Consider the following 14,904-nt stretch of genomic DNA (forward strand, 5'->3'; position numbering starts at 1 on the left):
ATTGTTGTTGAAGACGTAAAAAATCTTGCCCACGTCCTTATCCAATTTTGTCCAAATCCTGTTGAGGTGAATAATCAGTAGACCGTTGAGTTTAGATAACATGGAAGGTAGAAATTCATGATCTGTCGTGCGGTGTACAGTCTCCATTGTTTGCTTTCGGAAACCAAAGAGATTCATTGTCCTTGCTAGTTATTTATTGTGTATGTGACAGTTAAAGTTTTTATTTTAATTTTAGTTATAGTTATTTAAGTTTATTTTTTTTCATTTGCATTGCCTACAATTTTTACTAATTTCTAAACGATACTGCCCCCAAGGCAACGTGTGGATTCCACAAGACAAAATACATCTTTTATCGTCATGCGGATCTAATGCTACTTTCCTAACTTTGTTTGTTGTAATCACATGGTCTACACTTTGGATTCTTTGTTCTATACTTAGTATCGTCGATTGTGAGTAAAGGCAATCGATGTAATCGTGGAAGGTGAGTTTGTTCTCCACCGTATTCTTGCACACATCTTTTGCTTTCTTCGTGACGCTACTTTCTGTTCTCATGGCATACATTTTCGAACGCAAACCCGCGAACTCGACAATAATATCACCGTTACATTCATCTTTCAGTTTACCTAGGACTTTTTTGTTGAGGGAAGGAATCCCAAATCTCTTGGGTTGAGGATATGCAGAAGTATCGAAATACTCAAGCATGGAAGGATTTTTTGTCTTCATAGAGGTTAGGTGTTTGTATGCTGTAAATGAAGCTGTCGGTGTCCGTGTACAAAAGTGACACCTTGTCATTGAAGAAGGGTTTCATCACGTCATAATGAAATTCGAACATGTAAAGTTTCGACAAGTCGAGAACCGTTGCGCCAACGTAAATTGGTTTTCTGAATTTCATCAATTTTATATCTAGATTGAAAAGTGCCAAATTCTCATTGTAAATTTTTCTCGACTTGAATCTAGGATCGGCCACCCACTTCATGCATTTATTTTTATCTGAAACCAATTTCACGTCTACATGATTCCGCACGTTTTCCATCGTCTTGCCATACACCGCGTTATTCATCAATTTAAAAAAATCTTTGTCTAAATCGGAAGTGGCAACTGTCCTATGTTGCGTGTTTGTTTCAATGTACGGTTTGAGCCACTCGGAATGTTTAAACCTGAGGACTCTTCTAATATTCGCTACCTTAGCACCCTTTCCGATCAAGAATCGGAGATTCGAGTAATGAACAACGTATCTCTTTTTCCCCTCTAGAGTCAATAAAAGCTTGCATTGATTAGAATGAGGCGAAGATTTGAACTCGGATGCCGGTTGTAAATCGCTGAACAGATCGTGTAAATGGTCGGAGAATTCGATATCCACCTCTGCGAAGAAGCCATACTCACTATCATCGAAATTTTCTATATCTATTGATGCCCATTCGAATCCCCCGTAACGAAGTTTCTGTACCATAGCATGTCCGTAGAGATTATTAACGTCGGCATAGAAGATGTAATTCGATGCTCGATTTGAATCATAATCTTCTTTCATGTGCACGTTGTTGGCTTTTGCATATCTCTGTACACATTGTACCATCCCGCCCCGAATCCCCCTCTCGATGAAAAGTAACATGTCCACGTCCGATATCAGTTCCAGTTTGACCTTTGTCTGGAATAACATTGCCGACCACGCTAATCCCGGTAGGCTGTAGAAATACGCTGGATCTAATTTATAAATATTCGTTGCCGTTTTCCTGAACGCTTGAAAAACATCTGCGAGTATCGTTACGTCTAATTTTAAGTAGGCATCGTGGTAGTCTCCGAGTGTCCTACATTCTAATTTCTCCCACATGAGTTGCGCGTGTTGGTATTCTTCGTCCGTAATTCCTTTCTCTCTGAGTCTGCTGTAAAATTCTCTTGGAAGTGGGAGAGCGTCGTCATTAAATTTAGAATTATCACTAACATATTCGTAAGGATAAATCCCTTTACGTCTAACGAGTTCTATGTCTAAGTTGGGAAAACTAGCTTTTGTAATTTTGAATTGTTCGTCTAAAAGTTTGCTGGCAAGAGCGTCCAGGCTGGCAGAGAGAAATCTGTATGAATCCAGAAACCTCATCTCGATGGTATTTTTAGTCTCAGGAATCATAACTTTCTTACTTATAGAGATGTATCGTTCTTCGTTTTGAGCAAGAATATCTATTTTTTGAGTGTCGTATCCGAGTTTCCTAATTAAGGGATGAAAGTCGTAATTAGAACCATTGTGAAAGAATATGGGGACGAATTTTGGTTTTTGGATTTTGAGGTTGCATGCATTACAAATTCCGCTTATGAAGCGACCGTCCGTATGCGAATGGTGAAACACTTTACGATTGTCGTCTGTGAAGTGGTTATCACACACAGGACACTTGACAGTGTCATAGTAATTTTGAAGTTCGATAGTAGATAACGGAAGCATCGGTTTCGATATTTGCAGCATGCATCCAATTTTCCCAACCTACTCGATCATCTTTTCGAAGATGCGTTCGATTGCATCGGGTCCTCGGTATACGTACGGTTCATCTATTTTATCCTGTCGCACGACAACGTAACCGAAACTGTTTGGTTCGTGAAGCTGGTAAGGTGTGGTGGAAGAAACTTCGGGATCCGGATCGCAGTATGAGAGTGGTTTGAGGAACGCCTCGAAATCAGCATCGATGATGGCCGGATGTTCCAACAATGCCTTGTGCATTTTGAATTCTTCCACTTCGTTCTCTTCGGGCATCAACATCCGAACCGGTCTGTTGTTGCCGCAATATATTTTATGTTGAACAAGTTTATCGATAGCAATCTGACGTCCGGTGTATTTTTGATAATCGACTTGTTTTCGATCGTCGAACGTGGTCAAACACCTTGGGCAAACTTCGATGTGGTTTGCATACTTAGTAGTTTGACTTCTGACTAAGCGTGAAAGTGAACGAATGAGACAGTAATGCGTTTGAAATTAGAAGAAGATTAATCACACGAGCATCATCATCGTCGACATCGCTTATCCTGACGGGATGCACGACATGTTTATCCAACGTATAGGAATACACGTTGATGATTAAGCGTTTTCCTTCTGCATCTCGTGCTCGTGTTTCGAATTTTGATATATCAGAAATGGTCACCGGGTATTCGATGCCAGCCATTGCATTTTCCAGTTCAGGTTCATGCTGCTTGTAATGATAAACCTGTTCTGGATGATTTGACCAATGAATCGGGTGAAGTTCCGCCAACACACACCAAAGAAAACATTTATCATCTATATTTTGAATGTTCAGCACGGCTTTTTTATTTTTAATATCCACTGGAAGAGGAACGTAGCTGGATGCACGAAGAGGCGAAAATTGGTTCACGTAAACGATTAACGTGTGAGGACTTCCACACAGAGACCATCCCGACCCTTTAGCCTCGAAATCGTCGTGTTTCTTAACCAGTTCATTGGTAACTTTATAATAGAAGTTGTCTAACTTTTCGACGTCGGCAAAATAAAGAGTCTGGTTTTTTGTACGATGATAAAAGATACTCGTTGTGCCATCAACTTTCTCGTATTCAGAAAACAGAACAACGTATACTTTTATAGAGTTGTTTTCAAGTTTATCTTTTAAAATATTTAGTACAGATGTTTTAGTTTCATCCAAGAAACTAAGGATGTCTCGGCCTGGTTCTGACTTAATTGAAAAATCCTGGAGTTGGTCGTTGAATGCAGATTTTATTGGTTTGCGTTCATTAGATAATTTAATTTGCTTGGAAGTGGAAGCTTCCGTTTCTGAATTATCGATTTTCCTTTTCGATGCTTGTCCGGTCGATGGTTTGCAAATTTTGAGGTGTTTACTTAAATTTGCAATGCTGATCATTTTTCTACATCGAGCACAAGGCTTAGAAGGTAACGAACGATTAATTCTCGAACCTGTTTCGCTTCATCTTGCCCTATGCTTGCTAATATTAGTTTTAGATATTATTTTTTCGCAAGTAACACATTCGATGAAACTGGTGGATTCCATTGTGCTTTCTCCAAAATCACAGAAATCAAAAAGTCTAGTATATAGCGATACAATTTTCAGGTATGTTATTTATATAGAATTTCTTGGGTGTGAATACAAAAAAAAACGCACGATCAACCCAAAATTCAATGAGATTCTATTTACTAGGAAAAGTACGTCCTCAACGCGATACTCGAAGCTTCCGTGCAACAAGAATACATAACGATCTGCATGGGTTCGGCTGTTTCGAACCTTCTACGCGCTTGGATAGCAGGTACGAAGGCAATCCGCCCATCATCGAATTGGTGAATTCGATTTTGGCTCCTCTCACGGACGAGAAGAACATGCTTCACATGTTCATCGCGTTGCTGGAGATTGTACTCCAATGTTTCGTTTTTTTCGATCTTGTACGGGCTTCACCATCTTGCGCTCTCTGCCAGCATCAATTTCGATCGTCCCAGGGGTGAGGACTACCTCCTCCTGCACTTTGCGAAGCGCTGAAATCATCCGTCGCTCTCGGGCGCATCAACCATTTGGACGTGGGAGCCCTGCTCGAATTGTACGAAAAGAATATAGCTTACGTTTCGAATCACGAACACATCAAACGACTCGTGCAGAAATTGACCGACACGTTCTTGATAGCCGACGAGAAGACGCGGACGGCCAGGTTGCAGCAGATCATGGCCGAAACCGTAACCAAAGAACTTTTCATCATTTCGATGGGTTGGGTCGGAATGTGTACCCTCTTTCTAAAATTAAATGCAGATCTGCTCCTGATGTACGTGTTCAGGTTTCAAGATAAGGACGTGGAAAAATTATCCTTGGATAGAAGATACACCGTTTTCAAGAATTCTGCGACTTCGAACCTGAAATCGTTCAAACGGTTGTTCCTGCGTCAACTCTCCGAACGGTACAATAAAAAGGGTGGGAAAGACAGAGGAAACGACGAACCAAATTTTAACTCTGCTGAGAGAACGCGTTACGACTTTTTCCGAGGCGTGCCTGAAAGAGGCCAAGATCGAAATTCCGAAAAAGCCGGAGGATGTGAAAAATCGAGACACAACCACGACTCTGTTGAATTTCGCGACCACGTTCATAAAATCTATCCGAGGATCAGACGTACGCGCTCGTGAAGGACCACGATCGTCCCCGTTTTTTCGATGAAAAGCCAGGAAGTACTCTTCCAGCTCTCCTATATTTGTTCAGTGAACACGAAGAGATTTTTTTCCCCCTTCACGCAGCACAGTCGATTTCAAATACCGCTACAATACCATTTTTTTTGCATCATGAGGAGAAAAAACATCGTAGCAGTGGGGGCCCAAAAAACATCGTAGGAGAGGTCCTCCCGTTAGGTCGTAGCAGCAGGGGGGGGGCACACATTGTAGAATATCACACATGAGTTGTTTTTTTTTAAAAAAAACAACAACATCGTATTAGGTCGTGGCAGATTACGCTGAGAGCAGAAGCCTATATTAGCAGGTCGTAGTAGATTACACTGAGGGACCTTACAGTAAAAGGAGACAGCAGACTTATAGGAAAATGTCGTAAGTCATTTCAAAAGTAGGTCAAAGGGCGAGGTAGCATAAGAGCAAAATTTGCAGGAGGTAAAAAATAGCTTAAAAAGTGATGCCAGAGCTTTTTCTGTCCATTTTTCTCTTATTGTAGGTTAGTTTAGTCCGTAAAACGTCGTAAAATAAAACGTAGGTCAAAGGGCGTTCCCAGAACGTACCATTCCACCTACTCTCTAAAGTAGGTCAAAGCACGTAGAGGCTCTCGTGTAGTTTGGCACAAAAAAAATGAATAGGTTAAGTTATATCACGTAAGATCGTGGCATTCGTACCAAGTATGAGTGGGAAAAATTGAAAATATTACTAAAACATCGCTAAACGCTAAAACATCGACAAAAAATTGTCAAAATATGTCAAAAACTGATATTCAATTGATAAAAAAGGGCTCGTACCAAGTATTGCGTAGAAACAATACGTTTACACTACTTCGATACTAGAAAGACTCAGAAATCATCATCCTATAAGGAGTTTTGCTGTCTCTGGATTTACATTTACCGAGTAAGAGAGCGAAAATCGCAGCAACGTATGGTGACCAAATAATAACTAATCATACATGTTATGAAAAAATATTTACTTCAGAAAGCGATAGCTTCTTTAATGACATCTTCTTTTCGATATTCATTTTGCACAAGTTCCTTTATTTTTACAATTTTTAGTTATATCGGGTGAAGTTTTAGTTTCATCTTGTGTATAATTCACGTTTTTATGCGAGGAAAGTTTAATGCATAACGAACAAAAGTGCTTTAAAACTTTCCTCATACAAAAATTATTAGATACAAGGATTCATATACACATATCAATTTAGAATACCCCTTTCAGCCAAGTAATTGGAAATTCAGCAACCCTCAACGAAGAAGCAGTACCCTTTTCAGTTAAGAACTCATAACACTATTAAATCTAGATCATTCATTACAATTATGAAGAAAACTAAAGAGTGTTTCTTCACTATTGTCTGGGTTTACGATACTTCCTGTCGACTAATTCCATATCAAATCACCCAGAAGAATTTCAAAATGCAACCCACAGATTCATATTTTTTTTATTAAACTTGGTGTATTTGTTAATTATAACAAGGTATGAAAACGTGCAAATGTTTTCTCCTCTACACCTCATAGTTACTGAGAGACAGGAGGCTAAAGTTTCAGAATTTTGCACGCATCGGTCATGCCGAAGCCATGGTGGTGGCCTGCAGTGCTTAACATAAGAAGTAATATCTCAGACTCAAATCTATATATCACTTTGATTTTATTTCTAAATTTCATAGATATTGGTATATTCACAGGTATATTCCATTTTAAAAGTTGTCACCAACATTCCTTAGCACTCAGAGTCAGAAAAATTATTGTATTGTAAATAATGTTGAGTTTTTTGTGTCAACGTCTGACTTTACTAAGATTGCATTATCACTAAAAGGCACTGCAGTTATCATGATATGTTTTTCAAATTGATGCTTGAAGTATATTTTAAAATGCTATAAAATAAAATGAGTGGCTTTCTGACTGCTTCTATTAATAAATCTTCATTCAAACAAATTCATGCCAAATCCTAAAAAAAATGAACTTTTCAACCCGACCATTTCAGATTTTCATGACATTTGGTAGAATGTTAGAAGGAATTTTACATATGTAAAATTTTAGCCTTCAGTGATACACGGTATTCATTGCCAACCTTATAACTAGGGAGCGGAAGTTGATGACCTTAAATATAGGTATATGACCTATAGAATGTCCTAAAAATGGGAAAAATGATGTAAAAAATGCAAAAAATGACCATTAAATTAGTTAGTTTCGGGTTGAAAATTTCAATGAAAAGGAAATTAAACAAAATGCAATCTCGTTATCTGATCTTAAATTTGAGTTTGCCCCAGACGGACACCTGGTGGTTTCCCCGGACGCAACAATGACTGTCACCAGTTCAACATTTCTTTTGCACGTAAATTGCAATCCTGCGAGATATATATTTCACCTTTTTGAATAAACTCAAGAATATTACCAAAACAAAAGAAGTGACAAAATATGACGTAACAATACACCGAATATTGCGAAAAATGACGGAAAAATGCCAAAAATCGGGGAAAATGACATAAAACCTAAAAACAGGCAAAAATGCAAAATAAACCACTTTAAAATTACCTTTTTTTGGGTTCTAGACGAAGTTTAATATTATGAATATTAATGGGCATCGTGTACGAGATGTCAGAAAAAAGATGACATTTCATCAATAGTGGTATGATACTGAAACAATAGTAAGCAAACCCAGTTAATTTGTTACCGGTACATATACTCTTAAGAACAGTATAGGCTTGTTTCATGTGCAAAACATGAGTGAAAAGGTGTATAGTGAGAGTACTAAAGTAGGTCTGCACTCTAAACAAGTAGTGGAGTGCGTTAGAAATATTTCATGAAAACTTCGTTACCAAGAATAGCGCTTGTAGAAAATCAGAATGTTCCTTTCTTTGCTACAAAAATATTCTTCGCAATGACGTTCTCTAAACATATTTCGTAAATTCTCCGTTATATTTTCAGTATACAGGGAGATGCTTTATTCTCTTTGTCTTAATGTTGTCATCTATTGTGAGCAAATTTTGAATTATGCTTGTGATTGAAATGTACTCGGTAGCATTAATCTCCAAGAAATCGTAGCCATGCTGTTTTCATCCATTTTTGTTACTTTTCCAAGAAATGGTTTGTTTTTCATCAGCCAAAGCAGCAGAAAGGCGACTTAATAAATGAGACATATGTAGAACACAAAAGTTTCAACAAGGTGCATTTTGAGCCTGGCGTTCCAGCACACCCTAAAAAAATAAATAATGAAGTACAATAAAAGAGTTTTCTTTCAGGAAATTCGTTGGCAAATATATGCATTGCAGTACAACAAAACATTTACTTGCTAATAGTCTGGAAGATCGGCAAAATGATAGTGCACTTCCTGATACAAATGCCTAACTTTCCGTATAGGCTAATTGGTACATGAGATAGAGTTTAAAGCTGAAATCAACTGAAATCGACGTTCTTTAGGCTATGACAGCCATATTCAAAATGACTATCTTTTTTTTCCTTTCAAATAGAGAAATTGTTAATAATACTGGCGAAGAATATTTTTACCAAATTAAAATCAAAGTACTACAAAATTATGTAGTATCATTCTTTTTAAATATGGTGGTCATTATGACAAAATCATAGTGTTACAACTCTGCAGAATTAGGAGTAAAAAATAGATGGTTTTGAGGGTACTGATTTCACATACATGTGTAGATATACTGTTGGACAATTTTCAAGTCCACTCTATTCACAGATAAGCTAATCGGGACTGGACCTACATTTTAAAATGAGATCCGAACCACTGTGCAATGTGAGGACAATATCTTGTTAGAACAATTTGGTGTGGTGATGTTCTGAAACAAGAAGTTCTTTGTTCCAGTGCCGGATCTACAAATATCCCAAAATAAATCACCAAATGTCCCATCCTTAATATACACACAATCACACCACGTGTGTGTGCATATATATATATATATACACACACACAGGGCGTCATTTTAATGGCGCCCACGGACCATGGAAACGTGTAGAGGACATCAAAACAAACAACTTTTCTCAGTAACATTTTTCTCGTTGGTGCGTCGTTTCGGCGCTAGAGTCGTTCAAAAAAGCCCATTGTGCCGCCTGAATGCTGGCAACCACACACAACATTTGATTGCATTGGTGACGTCATATCCCTTCGTGAAGCGAAGCGTTCCAGGGTTGCCAGGAACACACATATTCTGTGAAGAAGGACATAGCTACAATCAGCCACATTACGTACCGTAAAACAAAACGAGAAAACACGTTCTGTAACCTAACAGGAAGTACACAAACGATTCGAAAAATGGTAGAATGAAAATCAAATTCAAGTGGAAGTGGTCATATCGAATTTTGTCTCAGCTTACATGTCAAATATTTGCAAATTTAGTTACCAAGTTGGCATCTACATTTTAGTCTTATCCACGGTGGCTCAGTCGGTAACGCGTCTGACTACCATGCTCAAGGTCCCGGGTTCGATCCCCGGCAGGTTCAAATCCGGGAACTTTTCTAACGGTGGAAGCGGCCCCGGCGCCCACCCAGCGTCGAATAACATGGGTACCTGGGGGAAACCCTGGGGGGTAAAGGCGGTCAGGGGCGTGATGCTGATCACATCACCCCCACTCACGACCGGATCAAGAAAGTGTGGGGCGTTACCCCCACACCCCCTATACGCCTTCATGGCGTGGTGCTATGCACAGGGGAACACTTTACCTTTTTTTACCTTTTCCACTTTCTCCTTCTGATACTAGTTGTCTGTGACACACTGAACAGATGACAAAATAGCAATGAAAGAACTCAGAATTCCAAAGGTAAGCAACACATAGGTTAATATAATATATATTCAGGGCATTATGAGGCAAGTGGCAAAAATGGTTGAAAATATAGTGATATAAGTAGTAGTAATACAAGCTCTCCGACGACTGTGTTTATCTGTGCACCGGATACACATGTAAAGGTTTGCAACTATGAACAGGGCAATATATTCGCTACTGATTCATCATTAGATTGTTACTGTGGTTGTACGTGTTTTAGTCGTAATGTAACAACGTGAACCTCGGATACTTCCCTTATCAGCACAAAAGTACCAGATGGCATCTGGACACAAACCTGTAGATATCAACCTTGCAACGAGATTTGCAAATATTTGACATGTAACTGGGCGTAAACAGCCACATGTAAGCTGTAAGTCCAATAAAATTTATTGATGTTGATATTTGATATGTAGGCTGAGACAAAATCCGATATGGACACTTCATTTTGAATACGTATTTTTACCATTCTCATATCGTTGGTTCACTTCCCCCTTCACCGGAGATAACTGCTGATCTTCTGGCTGGGAGGCTATGATGTTTGGTCTACTGGACGCGTTTGTCGCTTCGTTTTACGGCTAATAATGTGGTTGGTAGTTTGTCATTTTTCACAAAATTTGCGTGTTACTTGCAACCCTGCCGTGTGCTTTTTCGCCGCAGGAAATGACGTCACAGATACGATCAAATGTTGTGTTGGGTTGCCAGCATTCAGGCGGTAAAACGGTCTTTTTTGAATGGCTGTAGCGTCGAATCGACGCACCAACGAGAAAAATGTTACTGAGAAAAGTTGTTTGTTTTGATGTCCTCTATACGAATCTGTGGTCCGTGGGCGCCATTAAAGTGACACCCTGTATATATAGTATTAGGGATGGGACCGATTAATCGGTACTCTATCGGTATCGGCCGATATAGGCATATGGTGTATCCATTTATCGGCAAAATTACCAATTATTTTACCGATCCGATGTATCGATAAATATCTTATAATTAGTGCAAAATTCTTCCATTTTGTTGAAATTTTTATGGATAATTTCCATGCTCTTCTTTCTAAAAATTAAATGTCTAAATATTTAGCTTCTCTTGCACTGCAGTCACATCAAAATACACATTAATTAAGATCAATGAACATTTCAGGTTCTTCAATGACCATTTGTAATTTTAAATCGGATCGATAGAATATCGGTTATATATATATATATATATATATATATATATACACATACATACATACATACATACATACATATACACACATATACACACACATAGTCTATATATACATATGTATATGTGTGTGTGTGTAAATGTAGGTAGGTAGGTAGAGGGGGTGCTCTTGTTAATATTTTGCGGTGGGGGTGGGCAAGATTTTTAGATCCAGCACTGCTGAAAGCAGACAATTTTGTGACAATGATAATATTCAAAACTTTGCATGAATACTATAGCAACAGAGAAGTGTGATAAAATTATTTCATAGCAGTTTTATTTGAGTGTTCCGCTGAAGAAATAGGCAGTAGATGCTACTGGCTGAACAATTGTTTTGCACATTTCTCTACACACAAACTTCGCATGTGTATTTCTAATTTGTTTTGATCTTTTATTTCCATTTCAGTGCAGAGGCGAGAATGGGTTTGGAGACAGAACCGAGTCTGTGTCTGGTTTCGAATGGAAAGCAGGAGTCGAGGGAGTAACAAAGGGAATGTGGATATGGCCAGAAGTTTTTCCTTTAGAAACAGCCTCTGGAGAAAAGGTATATTAATTTTAATATACATAATAATATTATATAAAAATAATATTTAATATTACATATTAAACGTACATGTTACCCAATTAACCCATTCACCTATCAATTTTCACCACTGACTGCTATACTTGATTTCAGATTTAAACGACCTGTCGAAGGCACTTCCCATATTATTTCACATAACACTGAATAGAAAGAAGACTACTATGTATACTCTAACGTGTTCCTTAGTACACTCACTATGAAGCAGGATTCCCGGCCTGGGTGTTCATTTCCAGTGTCACTTCATCAATTTCATCCTATCATCACTCATCCTCATCTTCGTGATTAGTCAAAAGTAGCAGAAAAGAGAAGTAAGAAAAAGCAATCAATCAATCAATCTAACGTGATCAATTTCTAAACGTTTATCATTAAAGTACACTACTTTTGCCCCAATATTAGGATTAAAATGTCTGCCATTTACTCAAAACCGGGAGTCAGCAAATTACGATTTTTCACTCATTCTGCATCTTTGTATATATTGCTCACGAAAAATAACAATTCGAGATATTCCAGGAGGAGGAATGAATATATATATATATATATATACGTAATATTTGTGTATCTTCCCCCTTTCCCCTCTTCCTAGTTCCTAGCCCTAGCGAGGTGTCAGAAACAAGTTGTGCACAGTAGTGACCAGTGACATATAACTAACTAACTAACTAACTAACTCCCTAGCCTTCTTAAACCCGAAGGTTCATGGCTGCAGCAACACAGGCCTTCCATCTTTCCCTATCTTGAGCAAGTTCTATATACTCTTTTCCATCCCTACCGATTTCCCTTAGGTCCATCTCAACGTTGTCCCTCCATCTTCGTCTTGGCCTTCCTACAGGTCTCTTACCATCAGGTTTCCCAACAAGAATCCTGTAAACTCCTCTTTCCTCTCCCATTCCTGCCACATGGCCTGCCCACCTAAATCTTCTTGATTTAATTATTCTGATAATATCTGGACATGAATACAAATTATGTAGTTCTAAATTATGTAACTTTCTCCACTCACCTGTCTCCTCATCCCTTTTAGGTCCAAAGATTTACCTAAGGATCTTATTTTCAAATACTCTCAATTTATGTTCCTCTTTCAATGTAAGGGACCAAGTTTCACATCCATATAATACTACAGGCAAAATTACGGTTTTGTATATTTTAACTTTTAGTTTCTTAGATATTAAACGAGAAGACAAAAGTTTATGAAGAGAGAAGTAACATACATTTCCTGAATTAAGCCTACTTTTTATTTCCTCTTTAATATAATTTTCATTTGTTAATATTACTCCTAAGTATTTGAATTTGGAAACTGGTTCAAACGAGTTGTTATCAATAATTAGATTTTGATTATTACCTAACACTTGGTTTCGGCCTGTAAGCATATATTTAGTTTTCTCTTTGTTAACTTCCAAACCTATCTCTTTAGCAGTTTTGAAAAATATTTTAGCATTATTCTTAATTGTATTCACATCATCCCCCTGTAAGTCTACATCATCTGCATATGCTAACAACTGAGTCACACCATTTAATTTTAGTCCTTCTTTAGTTTCTTTTACCTTCCTAACAGCATATTCTAAGGCAAAATTAAAGAGCAATGGAGATAATGCATCTCCTTGTTTTAACCCATCATGAATTGTAAATTTGTCAGACATATTAATACCCACACAAATTTTACTTTCTGTTTCACTGATGCATACTTTTATCATACTAACAAGCTTCTTAGGTATTCCAAACTCTACTAATATATTATACAATTTATCTCTTTTGACCGAATCATATGCTTTTTTGAAATCAATGAATAGCTGATGGACCAGTCACATATGCTGGTTTTAACAAGTGGATAATCTCCTACCCTTGATTCATCCATACATTCCTAAAGTCTCCCTGAAATTTTACCTCCGCATACACACCAGTTTCATGAATATTGAGTGGAAAATGTTATCTCATTGCTGTGATCAGTCGTTAGGACATCTAACTACCATGCGTGAGACCCGGGATTTTCTCACATTTTCAAGCAGCTCCGGCGCCAACCTAGCGTCGTATAAAGTGGATACCATGAGGAAACGCTGGGACATAAAGGCGGCCAGGGGTATGGCGCTGATCCCCACTGTGATCAAGAATGTGTGGGGCCCTAACTCCACACCCCCTATATGCCTTCATGGTATAGTGCAAAGCACAGGGGAGCACTTTACTTTTACTTTGCTGAGATCATTAACAATTAGTTCTTGTAATTGCCGTTGATCTATGTGTAGATTTTAAAATAATAAAACAAGATGTGTAATAAATCTATAAAAACATAATATGACAAGCTGTCATAAGGCATTTTGGTTATTTGAGTTTCCTGTGTATGTGCTGGGGTAAAGTAGCCCAACTCACGTCCAAGGACGATGCACTCTTATAGTGTGGAGAATTCACGACAGGTGGAATGTCAATGCAGTAATAAAACTTTGTTGCTTCCGTGGTTACGCGAAGAGTCGCTAGATGGCTCTGGCCGGTGTACATATTTAAATTGTAAATGCTCGATTTATGCCTCAACTAATTGTCAGTTGCCTAACAAAGTGAATTCCTTTGTTTGAAATCCGATTTGCTTGCGGTTTGCTTATGCACGGGGACATTTTGAAGTGCCGGCCGCTGCACGCATGGGCAATTTGCAGTTATGGTGGAAAATTGTAAAATTTACAGCATTTTGATCTAAGTGTCATCGTATAGTTAAAAGTAAAAAGTTTATTTCAATATGTATTACAATAGGATTCTTAACACATACACATGCATGTTAACGTGTGGTTTCTTAAACATGTAAATTGTTGATTTGGCAAAGACAATCGTGCTGTGCACAAAAGGATGGGGTGGGGGGAACGAGTACTGGAAGAAGAGGAAGAAAGAAAAAGAGAGCCAAGGTTCCCGCGTGATGGACGCTGAGCAAACGGCATCGGAATGAAAAAACGGTGACGAATATCTGCGGATTTCTGCGTGCAGGCCTGAGCTGCACGATTACATTAACATTACTCTGCCTAAAGGCCCAAAAACGTTGAGTGAATGTTTTGAATAAGCACGGATCATTGGGAAGGCCAGCTGGACTTGGAATGCTGAAACAAAACAAGGTGGGATGAGGAACTGATTTTGCCTCGTGATATCACAATGGAGGTTAGCTGCATATGTACTTTTAGCGTTGCATGAGCTCATGTATAGACGTTCGTTGGTAGATCTACCCGTTTGTTAACG

General features: G+C 38.3%; 1 protein-coding gene across 1 annotated transcript in view; it reads left to right on the plus strand.

The window, feature by feature from the left end:
- The window catches only part of LOC145988917 (atlastin-3-like), a 284,911-nt gene that overhangs the window by 21,767 nt on the left and 248,240 nt on the right, over positions 1-14,904 (plus strand). Inside the window, exon 3 of the mRNA XM_083124215.1 lies at positions 11,527-11,664. Within this exon, the coding sequence (XP_082980341.1) occupies positions 11,527-11,664 (138 nt within the window). The remainder of the gene's footprint in view (positions 1-11,526; positions 11,665-14,904) is intronic.

This window comes from Lepisma saccharinum, chromosome 6 (genome assembly GCF_977018435.1).
Source record: "Lepisma saccharinum chromosome 6, izLepSacc3.1, whole genome shotgun sequence".
Classification (NCBI taxonomy): Eukaryota; Metazoa; Arthropoda; class Insecta; order Zygentoma; family Lepismatidae; genus Lepisma; species Lepisma saccharinum.